The 19452-nt window shown below is 32.9% G+C and overlaps 1 protein-coding gene across 4 annotated transcripts in view; it reads right to left on the bottom strand.

Annotated features, from left to right (window-relative positions):
• ANKHD1 (ankyrin repeat and KH domain containing 1) overlaps positions 1 to 19452 on the bottom strand; it is a 147245-nt gene that overhangs the window by 18001 nt on the left and 109792 nt on the right. For all 4 annotated transcript variants that reach the window (XM_077137183.1, XM_077137184.1, XM_077137186.1 and 1 more), the window contains 10 exons: positions 18001 to 18759; positions 12370 to 12515; positions 12115 to 12226; positions 11477 to 11622; positions 10834 to 10976; positions 10194 to 10407; positions 8597 to 8772; positions 8224 to 8386; positions 4999 to 5094; positions 4402 to 4518 (listed from right to left, as the gene is read on the bottom strand). In XM_077137183.1, coding sequence (XP_076993298.1) covers positions 4402 to 4518; positions 4999 to 5094; positions 8224 to 8386; positions 8597 to 8772; positions 10194 to 10407; positions 10834 to 10976; positions 11477 to 11622; positions 12115 to 12226; positions 12370 to 12515; positions 18001 to 18759 — 2072 coding nt within the window. The remainder of the gene's footprint in view (positions 1 to 4401; positions 4519 to 4998; positions 5095 to 8223; positions 8387 to 8596; positions 8773 to 10193; positions 10408 to 10833; positions 10977 to 11476; positions 11623 to 12114; positions 12227 to 12369; positions 12516 to 18000; positions 18760 to 19452) is intronic.

The following is a 19452-nucleotide window of genomic DNA, read 5'->3' as shown; positions in this document are numbered from 1 at the left end:
TTGGCAGAAATGGTTTTGGTTATGATTTGGAAAGTTATGGTAGATAGCAATGTCTAACTGAAGCTTGTGTAAGAATGACCTCCAGAGTAGCCGCTTTGTTGATCCCATGGTGCCAAGGCCAGTCTCATCCCTGGAAGTCGTCTTCCACACTGGTCTCCATAGGGAGACTTTCACCCATGGATGTCAAGTCCCATGCAGTAGGGAGTGGATCCCCTAAGTTTTTATATGTTGTGTTTGATATGCTCATCTCAAGCTATTTACTGAATTCCCTGGCAATTTCTTCTTTGACCCACTGATTGTTTAAGAGTGTGTTATTTAACTTCCATATATTTATGGATTTTTTTAGTTCTCTGCCTGTTATTGATTTCCAGCTTCATTCTTCTGTGATCAGAGAAGATGCTTTGTATAATTTCAATCTTCTTAAAATTTACTGACTGTTTCACAATGGGTTTGCTGCCAAAACACAGGTGTCGTGAAAACCACTGCTGCATCCTAAGCCAAAACAGGAAAGGAAAAGACTCATATCAACAATGCCATCTTTGGACACATAGATTTGGGTAAGTCCACCACTGCTGGTCACTTGATCTACAAATGTGGTGAAGTCAACAAAAGAACCACTGAAAAATTTGAGAAGGAGGGGGCTGAGATGGGAAAGGGGTCCTTCAAGTATGCCTGGGTCTGGGATAATGTGAAAGCTGAATGTGAGTGTGGTATCACCACTGATATCTTTCTGTGGAAATTTGAGACCATAAACTATTAATGACCACCACTGATGTCCCAAGACACAGAGACGTTATTAAAAAAATGATTATAGGCACAACTCAGACTGACTGTGTTGTCCTGATGGTTTATATCAGCAATTGGCTAAAGGGAGTATGCCCTGCAATGAGTGATACTTAATCTAATCATCATTTTAAGGAGAGTTTAGAAGAGAGAATCTCTCTCTCCACTTCAGTCAGCCAGCCTGCCTCACCTGGGAGTTCGTTGAGGATTTTTATTAAGTTGTCAGCTGGCAGCCTGCTCTACAGATTCTAGACTCTTCCATTCCTATGGTTGTGTGAGACACTTTTATAAATCTCATATTTACAGATATCTCCGGTTGATTCTGTTTCCCTAAGAATCCTAACTTTGGTTCAACGGATAGAAAGTCACTCGTAAAAAATGACAATGGCAGTGGAACCATGCTGCTTCAAGCTCTGGATTGTATCCTGCCACCTACATGTCCAACTGACAATACTGTGTCTGTCCCTGGAGGATGTCTACAAAACCGGTGGTACTGGTATACTGTCCCTGTGGGCCTAGTAGACACTGGTGTTCTCAAACGGGACATGGTGGTCCCTTTGCTTTAGTCAACTTTATAATTGAAGTAAAGTCTGTTGAAATATATCAGAAAGCTTTGAGTGAAGCTCTTCCTGGGGTCAATGTGAGATTCCATGTCAATGACATATCTGTAAAAGATGTTCATTGTGTTAATGTGGCTGGTGATGGCAAAAATGAACCAACAAAGCAGGTAGCTTCACTGCTCAGGTGATTATCTTCAACCATCCAGGCCAAATCAGTGCTGGCTATGAGCCTGTGCTGAATTGTCACACAGTTCACATTTCTTCCAAATTTGCCGAGTTGAGGGAGAATACTGGTAGCTGTTCTGGTAAGAAGATGTAAGATGGTCCCAAATTCTTGAAATTGAGTGATGCTGCCATTGTTGGTATGGTTCCTGACAAGCCCATATGCGTTGGAGATCCTTCGATTATTCTCCCTTGGGTTGTTTTGCTGTTCGTGATTTGAGACAGATATTGCCATGGGTGTCATAAAGGCTTGGGACAAGGTCATCCTTGGATTGCTTAGACAAAAGACTGAGTTGCCCATATTCTATTTTTGGTGTTCCATCTTATAAAATTTGTTAAGAATTTGACAGTTCAGGGTTGACAATTTTTTAAGACAGGAATTGACCTTTTTTTCACCTGCTAATGGGAGAGATCATCATTTAAGTATTTAGTAAAAAATTTATGGGAGTGGTTTGTTGGTTGGAACCTTGGTTAGGATGGAAAAGCAAAGAGTAATATGTAATGTTTATAAGCTACCTTAAAAGGCCAAGTTGTGTAATAAAGGTCGTGTGTTACATGTAGAATTTTAATTCTGTATAGTTATATCTAAAGCCATATTGAGTAAATTTGAGAGAGTTTATTGTTCCTAAGTTCTAGGAAAAATAGAGACACTAGAACTTGGAAAAACAATTCATTGAGACTTACTTGTGACCCAACATGTGGTCTATCCTGGAGAGCAATCCATGGGCGCTTGCGATGAATGTTTATCCTGCTGTTTTGGGGTGCAATGTACTGTATATGTCTGTTAGATCTAGTTTATTTAACACATTACTCAAGTTCTCTTTTTTCTTATTGATCTTCTACTAGATGTTCTACCTACTGATGAGAGTGGTATATTGAAGTCTCACTAGTTCTCCCTTCAGTTTTGCCAGTGTTTGGGGCATCCTGGTTAGATGAATAAATTTTTATGATTGTTATTTCTTCTCGGTGGATTGAACCTTCTTTTTATTCTTGTAACAGCTTTTTTTTGAATTTAAAAACAAAAAAGAAGTTTATTGCTAAGTGAAAATACAAGATAATTATAATGCAAAATTTCATGAATTACTTAAATATTTACAGATTGAATTAAAGAAAACCCAACCCCAACTACTCATAAAACTACCTCTTAAATATGGTAAGTTTGCTAAAACAAATGAAGGAAAAACATTATTCACAGAATCTGAAAAAAAGCTAATTTTAGGTAAAAAAAAAAAAGACAAGGACACTATAAAATGATAAAGTCACTAAAAAATTATTTAAAAAACTACTTAGTATAGTAAAAGAAACCTAATGATCTTTTTACTAAACAAAAAACTGATAAATTCAACATGACAAGGACAAATACAATTCTAGTTGGAGAACTATTCCATTAACCAAATATGCAGAATCAAATTAGCAACAAAAACAACACTACAAGAATTGAGTACATGGAATTCAGTACAAAATAATTAATACAGTATAGTATCAGGTTAATCATGAGATTCAACTGGAAAATTTTGGGAAAAAGTTTGTTTTTATAATAATTTATCATGAAGTCAGACACAAAGGCATTCTCAATAAATATGAGATGGCAGTATTTTTATACAGCACAGAGCAGTAAAATAAGAAACAGAATTAAGAACAAAATCTAACCACATGGAAATTGTAAAAAAATATATATTTTCAAATGACAACTGAATGATGAAAGTAAGGAGCTATTTAAAATAAAAACAGTGAATCAAAATACATCCAACAAGAAAGAGGCAATTTGAAAAATACAATTGATAAACTGCTAGTACAATTAACCAAAAAAGAGAAATATCCAAGTTACTGACTTTAAAGATATACAGTTAATGCAAAAAAAAAGATTTAAATTATTAAGGGATTCCATGTGCAAATGTTAATCATGAAAGGAATAATGTTTTCAAAAATAAAAATAAAATAAAACAAAACCCAAGGATCCAAAGTGAAATAAAGAATCTAAATAGACTAAAGCAATATGCAATATTATCAACAAACTTCAAAAGAAAGGAAAAAAGCACTTAAATGCTTAAATATTAAGTGAACAAAATTCCATTATACAAATGGTTCCTAAGATTGCTTGTAACAGCTTTTGACTTAAAGTTTATTTTGTCCGATATTAGGATAGCTATCCCAGCTGTTTTATGGCTACTATTAGCAAAGATTATCGTTTTCAATCCTTTTGTTTTTAACCTATTTGTTAGGGTCTACAGTGAGTCTCTTGAAAATGACATATTATTGGATCATGCTTTTTTATCCATTCTGTCAATCTATGTCTTTTGATTGGGGCATTTAATTCATTAACATTTAGTATTATTACTGTAAAGGCAGGACTTATTTCAGCCATTTTGTCCTTTGGCATCTATGTCGTATCTTTTAGTATCTTTTTTCCTTTATTGCAGCCTCTTTTTCTGTATAATTGATCTTTTGTGATGATCTCTTTCTCATTTCTGTTTCTGCATATTTTTAAAATACTTTCTTTGTGGTTACCCTGGGATTTGTAATGTACAACATATGCCTATAACCTACCAATCTGAAAAGATACCAACGTGGCTTCAATAGCATATACATTCACTGATCCCATATCCCTCCGTTTCCCCTTTGAGAATCTTGCTCAAAATCTAATCCCTTTTATATGGTCTCAAAATATTCTTTATGAATCATAGGTCAGAATCAAAAAGTAGATGTGGTCTGACAATCCAGTAACCATTTTCTTTGAACTAGAGTTTGTTAAGATTATTGGTCATCCCAGGTGGCAAATCTATTCTAGCAGATTTACAACAATTTCTACGGAGGAAAATGACTTTTTCCTACTCACCTTTTCCAGATCAAGTTCCTTTAAAAGAATACTTGCATTCTTGTTTGCTTCTGCAGCCTGCTGGTCTTTAGCTTTCACAATTGTCTCAACACATTGGTGACATTTTTTCAACAGTTCCTATAGTGAAAATTGAAATTATCTAAATATATGAACATGTAATATAAATAGGGCATATAAAACTTGAGCTGATGACTGTAGCAAAGTCTAGGGATTAAAGCTCAAACAACTGAAGATTCAAAGAACAAAATGAAACTATCCTTTGAGTTTAGTTATATATCAGCCTTTCATTAAAATAAGACCCATTTCCTAAAAAGTCTATGAGTTCTTAGAAAGTTAAATCAAATCAGGCTAGTGATTTAATAATAAAACCTAGCTGCAGTCACTGCAATTCTGGTCAAAGTAGGAAGGAAATCTCAAAATAGTTTATCAGAAGTATTATTATATCCATCCATCTGTTTTACCAATGGAGAACCAAAAGCAGAGAATGATCAGGTGCTTAGTACCTTAGTGGACTAAAAGAACAAGCTTCTAATTGTACATCTTGGAATGTAACTGCATAAAGAACAAAAATATGCTTCAATAACATGTTAAACTTACCTTATCTGTAATTGTTGCTATGTATCTCATGCACTCAATATCAGAAGGGAACTGATTAACTTCCTTTACCAAGTACTGAACAACTTTTACATGACCCTGTGGAGAGTACAACCAAAATATTTAAAAGAATCCATTGAAATTTTGTGTACATGCTTAAAAACATAAGAGAAAATTTAAAGGTGTAGTGATACTTCCAGATAGTTAACTAAATTTAAAATAAAAATTATGAGATAAGAACAGCATTCAGTTTATAAACAGAAAAGATAAGTACAACATGCTCAGGAACAGATGATGGACCCAAAGACATTTCACCTGAATATAACCAGCTCACTTCTCACTGAAAGTAGAAACACTAACTGTAGAAAAACAATACCTCCTTGAATAAATCTGTTAATAAAATAAAAACTAGCAATGTGAAATGAACCGCAGTATAAAAGAGAAATTAATTGTAAAACAAGAAGATGCTCTAGATTTGAAAGCATAGACCCATGTAACTGTGCTTCATAAAGATATAAAACATTCCTACAAGCATAGTAAGTTTCCTCATGCCTGTTGTCAATCAAATTACTGCATTATCTTGATTCTACTGAATTATCTTACTGAAGTAAACAAGGTAGAATGTAAGATTTATCCAAGCCCTATGATTTGAATCTAGATAAAAAGATAAAGGTCATTATCAGGAGACAAATGATCTAGAATCAATTTTATACAGACTAATTTTTTTTTTTACTTTTTTTTATTGTATAGTATAACATATACAAAGCAAAGAAATAAAAAAGCAATAGTTTTCAAAGCACTCTTCAAGAAGTGGTTACAGGATAGATTCCAGAGTTTGCATGGGCTACCATATGATCCTCTCATATACTTCCTTCTAGCTGCTCTGGAATATAGGAGGCTAGAGGGCTTAAATGCTTTTTGATCATCACAATCGACTTTTTGTTCCCTTCTTTTTTTGTGAACAATAATATATATACAAAAAAGCTATAAATTTCCAAGCACAGCACCACAATCAGTTGCAGAAGATATTTCAGACTTTGACATGGGTTACAATTTCCCAATCTTAGGTTTTTAAAAAAAAATTTTTATTAATAAAACCAATCAACATACAATATGAACATTCTTTTTTCATCACATAGTTGTATATTCACTATCATGATCATTTCTTAGAACATCTGCATCAATTCAGAAAAAGAAATAAAAAGACAACAGAAAAAAATTCATACACACCATACCTCTTATGCCCCCCCTCATTGATTACTAGCATTTCAATCTACTAAATTTATTTTAACATTTGTTCCCCCTATTATTTATTTATTTTTAATCCATATGTTTTACTCATCTGTCCATAAGGTAGATAGAAGAAGCATCAGACACAAGGTTTTCACAATCACACAGTCACATTGCAGAAGCTATATCATTATAGCTTTCTTCAAAAACATAGCTATATCTTCAAAAACATGGCTACTGGAACACAGCTCTAAATTTTCAGGCTGTTCCCTCCAGCCTCTCTCTGTTATACCTTAACTAAAAAGGTGATATCTATTTAATGCGTAAGAATAACCTCCAAGATAACCTCTCGACTCTGTTTGGAATTCCTCAGCCGTTGACACTTTATTTTGTCTCATTTCTCTCTTCCCCCTTTCGGTCGAGGTTTTCTCAGTACCTTGGTGCTGAGTCCCAGCTCATTCTAGGATTTCTGTCCCATGTTGCCAGGAAGGTCCACACTCCTGGGAGTCATAACCCACGTAGAGAGGGGGAGGGCAGTGAGTTTGCTTGTCGTGTTGGCTGAGAGAGAGGCCACATCTGAGCAACATAAGAGGTTCTCTTGGGGGTGACTCTTAGGCCTAATTTTAAGTAGGCTTAGCCTATCCTTTGTGGGGTTAAGTTTCATATGAACAAATCCAAAGATTTGGGGGCTCAGAATTCTCCACTTGCGGAAGTTGAATATTCCCCCTCTCTCATCATTTCCCCAAAGGGACTTTGCAAATACTTTTTTATTCGCTAGACAGACCAATTTTAACATAACCAAGCTTGTGTGGTTTCCCCTCTTAATAAGGTTCTAAGTACCCTCAAGAATTAGTCTGATGGAGTTAAAACTCAGAAAAGTGGTTGCCTCTGAGGCAGAGAACTGACTGAGAATGCGTATAGGTGACATGGGTGTATGCATTTATCAAAACTCATTAAATAATGTACCTTAAGATTTGTACATTTCTCTACATGTAAATTATATTGCAATTAAAAAGAAAGTAAATGTCAAAAAAAAGAATTTAGTTTAGAAAATATTTTAAGATTTTCTTTTAAGATACTTAGCTTGCACTGCTCTTATTCAATGGTTATTTAGTGGTTACTTAGTATGTGCCAGATACTGTACTAAACAACCAAGTATTAACAGTGGTGAGAAAGTCATGAATCTTGGTCCTCACAGAATTTTAATGCCTAGCTGGGGAGACAGGCATTAAAAAAAGTAAATATACATTTGAATATATTGCTACAAATTGAGATAATGACCATGAAGGAAAAGAATAGTGTACTATAAAAGATAACATAAAGAGGCTCTTTTCAGGTTGGGTATTATGGAAGGACTGAGAAGTGACAGTTCAATGGGATTTCAAATGGGAGCTAAAGGATTAGTACGAATGAGACAGATGAAGAGCAAGAAAACGAATATTTCAGAAAGGGAGAAACCAGTAAGCAAAGGCCCTGAGTCTGTTACTAATTTGTTGGAATCTAGGCCAGTGGCTGTAGTGTAGTGAGCAAAGGAGGGTGGCATGAATGATTGGTTAGGGGAGGCTGGCACAAGTAGGAACTTCAGGCTATATTAAGGAATTTATAGTTTATCACAATTGCAATAAGTGGACCTTAATATATACTGAAGATATACGTGTTTATAAAGCATCTACTCCTTTTTGTTCCTCCTCATATAACGAAGATTTTACCATAAACACATATATATTTTTCCTTAAATTGCATGTTTTACATATAGCAACATAATGAGGCTAATCAAGACACCAAGCATTTAACAACAAAGTTACTTATAGCAAACTTTCACATACTCTTACTCTTAGATTTGGCCATAAAGAAAGTGGAAAAATAGCAGTGACTTTTATATGAAAATATGCATGTAAATATACTCCATTATCCAAATCAATTTAAGTTCTCACATGTTTCAACTTAGAATTGGTTTAAAATTATTAAATGTTATCTCTTTTTTCTACATTAAATTACCTTGCGAAATGCTGACATAAGAGGTGTAATTTTCCGGTTATCTGCCGCATCCACATCAGCTCCTGCTTGCACTAGCAACTGTACTACATCAAAATGACCACCATTGGCTGCCAGCCAAAGGGGTGTATTTCCCTTCTTGTTACGAACATCAATATGGGCTCCCCTATAAAATCAAAGAATGTTCATATAGTTTCTTATGAGAAGAGACTTGAGTTTTCCTTATTATATTTTGTTATCTCTTATAAAATAACATGGAAATAGTCTGTCCTTGAAAACTTCAACAAAATAAAATAACTTTTATTAACTTTAAAGGCTTTGAAAAGTGAAAGAGACCACAGGAAGCTCTGAGTAAATGAACACAAAACAGACCCACCTATTAATCAGGAGCTCACAAAATTTGTAGTGACCTTTGTCTGCCGCTATTGTTAAAGCAGTATCTCTTGAGGAAGGCACAGGGGGGGCATTGACATCTGCTCCTTTATCAAGGAGAACTCTCCCAACTTCTGCATACCCTCCAGAAGCAGCTTCCATCAAGGGAGTAAGACCAGTCTGTTTAAACCAAAAATTATGCAAGTAAATTACTATAATTTCTTTAAAATATTCAAAGAATGGGCTTTTCAGAGGATGCTATTTCTGATTTTCTCTCATAAAATAGCTAAACAATTTTCAGTCTTGAATTTTACTAAACAGCAAGTGAAAATTGTTATATTCAATTACATGTATGTAATTCATGTATGTGAATTCACAACATAGCATACTACCTTGAGCTAAAAGAAAAACTATTTCATAACTTCAGTACAATAAATTTGCATTAGAAAATATAAGATCTTTGCGCAACAAATAGAGATATTTTTAAAAAAGAACTAAAAAGAAAACTAAGAAAGGCACAATGTTCAATGGGAAAACTTTGTTTAGAATATATTCTATCTGAGAATGCAGTCTGCTAAATAACTAAGGATAAATTCCTTCAATCCTACTCAAACTTGGATAAAACAGATTAACATATCAATAACTGTTTTACATATGTGTCTTTTGGGCATTAGTCTCCAACGCTTTTGTCAAAGGACATTTCCTATTGATATTATTCCCCAAACAATCTGGATTTCTCTAGCTCCTTCAATAGATAAGTGAGTCACATTGAATAGTTGTAATACAAAAAGACAACCTGATAGCAAGAAAGGCTCATCTCTCTTTTGCAATGAAAAATCTGAGGGAATTTTTATTTTCTAATATTTTTGATAATAGAATGTAAATGTTCCATTAAATTTTAAGAAACACAACCCGTGAAGTTCAAGAAAAGAATGTGAGATTTTCATTCAAATCTTTCCAATGTTAAATGATTACCAGATTGGCTGTTTTCAGATTACAGAATTACATCTAAGCTACATTTTTTCTGGGCTCTAGGTACCTAGCAGTTCTAGGCAAAGAACTGATAGACAAACTCCTACTTTCTAAATGACAAATGGCCATTAAACTCAGAATCTGTCATGGTAAGATTAGCTTTTAGTTATCCTAATTTTATAAATTATGCACTAATTCTTTACATGAGATTTTTTTGTTTGTTTGTTTTGCATGGGTAGGCACTGGGAACCGAACCCTACACAAGATTTTACTAATAATAATCACATGTCACACTAAAAGAGTTCTTTAAAAATCTACATCAAAAGACTTAGTACAAAACAGCCTTATGGCATTCAAAAGTTGCAAACTGTAAGATTAAGAGCGAGCTACTCAAAGCTGAGGCTGGTAAAAGCACTGGTTCTATTTTCTTAATCATTCACTCTCATTAATAAAAGTCATGACTGTGTCACGTGTCACCTTTGTATAGCACAATTCCCCAATCCTATAATAAGTATTAGTCTTAACTTACAACAATTTAAAATATCATATTCAAACTGAGTTTGAGTGTCATATTCTTTCTAGTAAAAAAAAACTGATTTGAAACAGTTGACAAGTCATAAAATGCTTACTTTTGCCCTATGTTCCACATTGGCTTTTCGGTCCAGAAGCAGACTCACAACTTCTGCTCGGCCTTGGAAACAGGCCAAGGTGAGAGCTGTGTTCCGATTGGTCTCTATCTGGGCATTAATGTCTGAACCCATATCCAGTAGCAGTTTCACTGCAGGAACGTGTCCATTCATTGCAGCCAACATCAGAGGAGAAATGCCTAGTTTACTTCCAGTCCTAAGGGGTAAAATGTGCTTAGAAAAATTTTAAATATTGCTTTAAAAAAAAAAAGGCATAGAGAACATTAGAGATGAAAATGTTTCAGTAAAAAGAAAGGCTTCTGATACCAGTGTACAGAATTTGTTTAGACTAATATTAAGGAATAGGAAAACCTCACAATTTAAAACATAATCCCCATTTTGGGGTTATAAATTTTTAACTTTACAAACTACTTTGTGAAATGAGATCTCTTTAAAAGCTGCCACATTAGCCAAAATAAGCTGTGATTACTTAAAAGCAAAGCATATTGCAGGCATTATCACTGACAACATTAACATTATCATAATTAAAAATGGCATCTGTCCAAACATTTAGGGGAAGATACTTAACTCTTAGGTAGTAACTTACTAATCATGAGTAATAAAATGAATAAATAGGTTATACCTCGAATTAATTTCTGCCCCAGCATTAAGCAGAATCTTAATGATATTAACATATCCTCCAGATGCAGCTAGACTCAGTGGTGTATAATCAGACACATTCCTATGTTCTTTATTGGCACCTCGAGCCAATAGCAAGTCTACTACCTACAAAGTAAAATATGAAAAGAGAAACCCAGTTGACACCAAGGGTTCAACTTATAATAAAGGAAGAAAACAGGTGACATTTTAATTACATTCAATTAGGTCCTAAATAGTCAAATATCAGTACTAGAAAATGGATTCAATTTTATATCAAGGAATTCATAGATTTGAAATCTAAATTATATTGAAATAACAAGATTTTATACTTTCTATTTGTCAATTATTAAGCAATGAATTTATATTTCATATGTGTTAGAATTTAGTTCATTCAACTCCAATAAATGTAAAAATAAAGAGGAATTTTTATTTGGTCTAAAGGGCAAGAAACAGATTCCATAAAAAGTCATTTACCATTCCCATTAAACTTACTGAAGTATCCCTTTCCTCAGAAAGTATATGGAACATATCAAAATACTTTTAAGGTTTATTCAAGTTGCTAAAATACTATCATATGAATAGTAAGAAATACAATCAAAATGTTTACAAAGTGAAAATTAACACACCTCCTGACGCCCACCAGAACATGCTAATGAAAGTGGAGTATCCTTGGTTCTTTCAGATTGTGCTTCTATATCTCCACCTTTATCTAACAGGATTTCAACAACTCCGACATGCCCTGCTGTTGCTGCCAGGATCAGTGGTGTGAAACCTAAATCATGGGGAAAATAAAATGCAAACACATTTGTGTCTTTTACTTATTAACCAATGTGTTCAACTGTCTATTGCATTAATTAAAAAAAATTCCTGTTAAGGGTGGGTACTCTTGACTGATTACATAAACTGCTCTAAACCTTAATTTGTTAGTTACAAAGACCTATAAATATGTGATGAATAGGAAATGCTAGGTCAATAAAAACTATAAAAGTGTATATTTAGAATAAACTTTGATGCCTCTGAAAGCTCTTCTATTTTGGATTAATGAATAAGTCAAACAGTTTAACTCTACTGAAAATCCAGGCTAATTTTTCAACTTTTTGAGAATTATATGGCTGTGGAGATTAATGAATTTGGATATTCCCAACTGGAAATCTGCTCATCCATTTCTGCACTGAGATAGTCTAGGAGGAACTATTTGTTGACAATGAGAAAATGGTTTTCTGATATAACTACAGTCAGATTTAATTTTTGACATATTTCTTACCTTTTTTGTCTCTGTGCTCAATTTTTGCATCTCGTGCAATGAGTACAGATACAAGTTCTTCATGACCACCTGCACAAGCTAGTGTTAATGCTGTGTCATGATTGCTCTCAGTCTAGGAAAAGGAAAAAAAGTTATTTTACAAAGGGGTTATCAATTGAAGAGAAAATATTTTCACAATGAATATATAATGATAGTTTTCCTTTCCAAAGAAAATGAGAATATTAAAGTTAAGTTTAAATAAAGCAATATACTCACATGAGCATCAATATCAACGGAAGGATACACAGGGAGCATAGACTGGGAAGCCACATTGTTTGCAGACTGCGAACAAGGTTCAGGTGTAACACATTCTGTGGTCTGAGAGGAACTGTTTGAACCAGTGGGCACTCTGCTACTGACAGCTGTAAAACAATATTCATACTGCTGAATTCTACTTAAAAGAGTAAGGTCTTTATACATAGAAAAACACAGAAAACAGAAATTTCTACAGTAGTAATATAAGGTAGTGGTTAAGAACACAAGCTTTGGAATCAGAATGATCTAGTTTGACTCCCAGTTCCACGAATGACTTTCTTATTTTGGGCAAGTATAATTTAACTTCTCTGAAGCTCAATTTTCGTGTGTAAAAAGTGCCTGTCCTGTAGGATCATTGGAAAGACCACTTGAAATAATGAAGGTAAAATGCTTAGCATTGTACCTAATATTTAGTACAATGTAGCTTTTTACATTGTCAATAAGGGAGAAGTAATTTTCAATAAAGAAATGAAAGGAATTTTATATCTTAGATTGTAAAAGACAATTAAATAAAAATATCCTGAGGACAATTCAATAAACGTGGCAGGGAGTTTATGACAAATATCTCTCACATAAATAACAGGGAGTACATGTCTTTAACATTCAGTACTTTGAAAATTTAATAAAATAAATCAATGTTTGAAAATCAAACTATAATTTAAATAAACATTGGAACTTTTATGTTTCTGAATATTTCTTTTGTTTCAGAAGAGATGGTGTCTGCCCACTGAAAGGGGAATAGGACCTGTCTTAGAGGGATGTTGAAAGTAGTCCATGAGATAATGTATATAAAATATTTAGCCCAGTGCTTGACAAATGCTAATTGCTCAATAAATGTAATTATCAGATATTTTATGGAACTTTCAGTACTATTATTCACTGTATTGAAAAATAAAAACATTACTACTTAGTCATGAAAGGTAAAACTCAGAAAAAACCATATGAGAACAAAGCTTCAGTGATGGTCTTATAACTTTATATATAACCTATAACTTATAATCTTCTATTTGCACTTAGACTAAAAATTAATAAAAACCACACAGAACTTAAAGGAAAATGTAAGCATTTCAAGTGGTGGAGATCGTTTTCTCTCCTGAATTTTTACATAACTGGATCCCAGTCAAGGATACTGCTCACAAATGTGAATGACTAAATTTGGTATGCCACTTGTTTAAAATAACTTAGCAATTTTTAAGATGCTCGAGTGTGTTTCTACATATATCTTTCCAGCAATATATATAACCATCTTGGCAATATAAATTTTTGAGCTTCTGAAACCACAAAAATAAACAATTTAATTGTCCAGTTGCAAATATAAATGATTATCATATATGTTTTGTTTCCCCTATAAGAGCATACACAATGGAAACAAAGCTGAAATATATATTTTTTGTCATTCAATGAATTAAAAAGGTATCTTACTATATCACTTCAAAACAGGTGATATGTTTAGAAAATATCTCCAGAAAACAAGACACTAAAGATTTATATATAGCACTTTTTAATAATATGACTTTAACAGTGGTTTAATTATTAACATACACCTTACTAGAGAACTACTTTTCTATTAACTATTAATTTTGCTTATCTATGTTATCTCTCTTTTGCTATTATGAAAAATGGATTATTTTAAAAAATGTAAATAGCTGATTAGGGTGCTATGTCAGAATATGGTGCTGTCAAAGACTTCTTTATAGAGCTGGTTTTAAAAAATTACTTTTGTGCAGTTAACAGCTCTATTACTAAAATATGTACACCAATTATTGAATATTTTTGTACTATGTTATCCTAGGAGCATTTTTACTTCCTTGAAATAATGACAACTGAAGCTTTACATAGAAAGTGACTTTAATAAGATTAACGACAAAGAAAAGTTATAAAAAATAAAACTAGAAAGTAGCAGGAGGCTTAAAAGGTACATGTGGAAGGAGGGTATTATTTAGAGAAAACTATACAGGGACTATGACACTCTCCTTAATCCTAAAACTTTTCCTACTTCCGAACTAAATCTCTCTGAAAATGATTAAGATAGACCATTACCACACAGCTCAATATATAACTCAAATATATTTATACACTATTCTAAAACAGGATGACAGAAGAGCAAGGTATAATATTCTACTTGATTCTTTATGAAATTGAAGGACAGTTTTGCAGGCAATATGAAAGATAAAAATTAGATTTATATGAAATCTCACTGGTACGAGAGGGATATAAAATATATTAAGTGAGGTTTTTAGGAATTAAATTGCTATATGTTTTATGTAATGGTAATTTTATTAAATAGTTCCATATAAATAAAAATCCATAAAAATATTAATATATACTAGAAGAAATTATTAAAGACATTTTATTATAAATATTCTCAAAGTAAAAAAGAGAATTTCCTGATTATTTTTTTATTCTGAAGCCAACATTACCTACCATAGTGTTACTTAAAGCAAGATATTTTTGAATTGGTGTTTAAGAGACATATTAAGATGCCAACAACAGTAACAATGTACCAACAAGTCACAAAACTATATATAAACTTACATGCATATTATAATGTAAAAATCAGGGAAAGTTGTTATTTAGAATTTAGAAATCTAAGAAAATAATGATATCTTTTAAGATATATTCAGAATTTTTAAGGTGAATACGATGCATGCATATTACACCTAAGGTTCTTAAACTAGGCTGAACTGAGTTTGAATCTTCGTTCCACCATTTAATAGCAACTTAATTTCCCTAAGTCTCAGTTTTCTCAGAAAGATAGAGGTGGGAAGAGGACCAATGTTTCAGGATTACTGTAAATAGCCCATGAGATAATGTATATAAAGCATTTAGCAGAGAGCATGGTGGTACATGGTAAGTATTCAATAAATGTACATAAATAGATTAAGTTGATTTTTAACTGATCTTCTCTATATATTAGGAATGAGAATTTTACTAGAGGTTTCTCATACTGCTCAATAATAAAAATTACTGCTTTGAATTTCCAGACTGTAGTTCCAGATATTTGAACTCTGAGAATTACTTGCTATTATGGTAACTTCCAAAAGGCCAGCACTCACTTCCAGAACAAAAGGACCTGAATGGCCATGCTCCTGACCAAGAGTTTATATACATTCTGTCTGGGACTATATCAAGTATGATACTATAAGACTATGTCCTAAAAGGCTAAATTAGTCAGACAATCAAGTCAAGACATTAATAAATTATGCATATAACTGACTGTCATGAAAAATAGTTTGATAAAAATAAAGAAAAATACTACATCTATAGTTAAAAGGTGAAATTTTTTCCTATTATATATAAATATTCTCTAAAGTAAGATTTTAAAATGTACAGTATTGTCTCCTTTATTAAATATGAAGAATGGGGACTACACTTAATTTGGGCAAAATTAATTACATCTTTGGCCTGTTCTATAATCCTACCAATATATTAATATATTAATATATCTTACAATTATAGAAGTAGGTATCCACCTAATTTACCCTTGTCTAATTTCTTTCACCTTACATGAAGAAAATAAAGAGAAACTAGAAGCCAACAAAACAGTATATTTTTTTATTTTAAGTGAGACAGACCATCACTTCAACTATAAAAATCTAATTATTGCATAAACTTCAAAACAGATAACCTTCATAACAAAGTAAATTTTACATTGATTTTTTTTACTTATTGAATGATTTACAAATTAAAACTTACTAATAAAAGAATATTGTGTCTGTCAACTATCACTAGACATTCGTGTCTAGCACCAAAATTAAATTTTATTAGCTAATATATTAAGATTTTATATAATTAAAAGATGTTTTCTAAAGCAATTTTTTAAATGTTTCATGTGAAATATGGCCTTTCCTAAACGAATCATCTGTAAATATTACCATAAACTTAATAGCCACAAGTTCCCCCTTTGTTTCTGTATCTTTTTTAAAATTTTACTTTATCAATTTTTATTTACAAACACTGTATACTCATCAAGCAAAAACCCCCTTTTCCCTTCTCTCCATCTCCTGATAACCTGAAATCTACTTTCTTCCTCTGCTTGTTTCTACTTATTAGAAAAAAAAAGAAAGGTTCCAAGTTGCAACATAATTGGATTTTGTGCAGTAATGTGGGTTTCATATTGCAAACTGAGTACTTAATTAGGAATATTATCATGCTAGTTACAGAACCCTAAATTTTATAAATGTTATTCTCCAGTCACCAGTTTCATTATCATACTTCATATATCAAATTATAAATTTATTCATAATTTATGACAATTCTTAATGCTAATGACACAAAGTTAATGTAAGTGGCTATAGGCTGCAGAGCTAAAGAAATAAATTACAGAAAAACCCAATTTCTTAATTAACCAGAAAACATTTCCAAGCATTTTTATTTTCTGTGAGGAAACTAAGACATTTGTCCTCTGCACAGTGATACCTATTATATATCAGAGGAGTCTCAAAAGCAATATTAAATTCTATAATCATTGGAAGTCATACACATGCCCAAAAAAAATTCCTGATTTAAGTTATCTTATTCCACATTTTAAAAGATTCAGCAAAGATTAGGAAGACTGAAGGCTCATTAAAAAAAAAAAGAAAGAAAAAAGAAAAAGAAAGGAAACTGGGATAGCATAATTGGGATGGGAAGAGGGGAGGAGAAAATGACAAGAGGAAACAGACAACAGTAAGGAAAAAAATGTTGCAATCAAGAGACAGAGGACTGGCCTGCCTTTGAATATCACTCCAGCTACATCTTAGTTCTTGGTCTTCATCCACTGTCAACAGCCATTCTGGCTGCATTTCTGAACTGGGCTCTCATGGAGGTGATACATTCACCAGCCATCTTTAGGAAGGTAAATGATTAATTGCACTGCTTTCCCACTGCTGCAAGGACAATGAAAGGGAAAGTAAACTTGTGCACCTTATTTCATATCTAGTTGTAACTTTTCCACAAAACAATAAACAAAAACATATACTTTAAGGTTATCAGGCCTTTCTTTTTTCTTTCGGCATGTATGTGTGTGTGTGTGTGTGTGTGGTGTGTTTGCAAGAGTTAATGCAAAAATTCCAATCTTTAAGTTTATCAAGTGACAATAATTTCAATGTACTTTAATCTTCTAACCACAAATATTATAACATAGAAAGCTTATAGTTTTCTCTGAACATATAATGTTCTAACTAGAAATATTTAAATTAATCTCATTAAGTTATAAATAAAGAAAAAACAATGAGATTTAAAACTATGATTTCCAAACATGAAAAACACCAGCAGGAAAATTTCATGTCTAATCTTATGTGTCTACCTCTAAGGCTACATACAAATTCCACTTTGAAATCTCTTACCCAAGACATGACACCAAAGTTGTTTTGATACCAAAGTTCTAAAATAAAAGATGATGACAATTTTATTTCTTTGCCTTTGCAATGAAACAAAAAAGAAGAGGGGGAACATACTTTTGTGTGTTTGCACAAGAGACCCCAAGAAATGAGTAATTTTACAAAGATAGTTCTAAAAAAAAGTTTAAAGTCTGTGTTTTTGGAGGGACATATAAAGAAGCTGAGCACATAGATTAAAGAGAAATTATTACAGATAAATTTCTTAACCCACCTGCTATTAGGTCATCAAGAGTGTCGGTAAGCGTCTGAGCTGGAGTTGCAACCATGAGTCCATCTGGTTCTTGAACTAACAGCCCCTGACCATGTCCAGTAATAGCAATCTGAGGCTGACCTATAATCTGCTGATTACCTGATACTTTATGTAGTTCAAGAGAATTTGTTCCATTAGAACCTAAGTCACTGGAAAAGTTACTTTGTGGAGATGATAAAGGTTGGACTGGGACAAAATCAATTTGTTCTGCAGATGGTGAAGACTGTTGCTCATCATCAAAATCATTATCTTTAAACAATATTGTGTCAACCTGAGGTAACTCTGAAAAGGGATCCTCTGGGAGACTACCATCTCCTTCCCCTTCTGGGAAGACTCCTCTATGAGAGCATTGCTGGTGTAGAGATACTGTGTCTTTCTGACCTTTGGTCTCCAAGTACTCTTTGGTAAACTGCTGCTGTGTTTTCATCTGCAACTGCCTTTCCACTTTCTGCAGTTCCTTCAGTATTTTCTTCTTCTTCTGGACTTGCTCTTCTCTGTTCTTTTTAAGTTCTTCTATCTTATCTTTGTTTAGAGGTTCACCTTGAATTAACTCCAATGACTTAAGCTGTGCTTTTTCAATAGCACTAATTCTTTGTCCCAGTTCATTCAGCTTGCCTTCCGTCTCCTCTACTATGCACTCCAAAGGCTGGTATGGGTGAAAAGGTGGCAGTAGGTCCTGATCTGCTACCTGCAGGGAACTGGACTTCTGCTTGGATGTACCTAAGCACATGAAAAATGTTTGAAAAAGTGCCATGCTAAAAAAAAAAAAAAAAAAAAAAAAAATCAGCCCCCTCACCCCCCACACATGGATCTCCCTCCCAAAACCCTTATCACTAATGAATGTCCAAAGTCACACCAGTGTTAAATCAAAGTCTATACTCATCTATTCCACTCAGAAAAACTGGGATGCTGTCAATTCAAAGTATGTGAATTTTTAAAAATCTAACCTTTAGGATATGAGAATTCTGGAAATTAAGGCAGGATAGGGAGAAAAGGAAAACAAAGAAATAGCAAAGAATCTCAACATTCTGCTTTTTAGATTGGATTTTTAAAAAAACATCAAACCTAAAGCTACTTCAAAATAGTATTGAGGATGCCATTAAGGTTAGCTTAGTGTACAATTAAAACAATTGTTCTTTTAGAAATATTAAAATGCGAAGCTAAGGTTATTACAAGAGACTGTAACTTGCAGATCAAGATAGGGAAAAGTGTTTTTCAAGTTATCAAAATATTTCTTTTCCTATGTTAAAATACAATATATCAGTTTTTTCAAAACATAGCCTTCTAAAATACTTAACTAAGTTTTTAACATTTCTGTACTTAAACACCATATTAAACTCGTATCATAAAGGGCAGTTATTCTGAGTTTAAAAAAACCCTTCAAATAAAAGTCAGTCTATAAGAGAAATAATG

Source organism: Tamandua tetradactyla, chromosome 20, assembly GCF_023851605.1.
Source record: "Tamandua tetradactyla isolate mTamTet1 chromosome 20, mTamTet1.pri, whole genome shotgun sequence".
In the NCBI taxonomy this organism is placed as follows: domain Eukaryota; kingdom Metazoa; phylum Chordata; class Mammalia; order Pilosa; family Myrmecophagidae; genus Tamandua; species Tamandua tetradactyla.
This window is presented reverse-complemented; position numbering and strand designations above follow the sequence as displayed.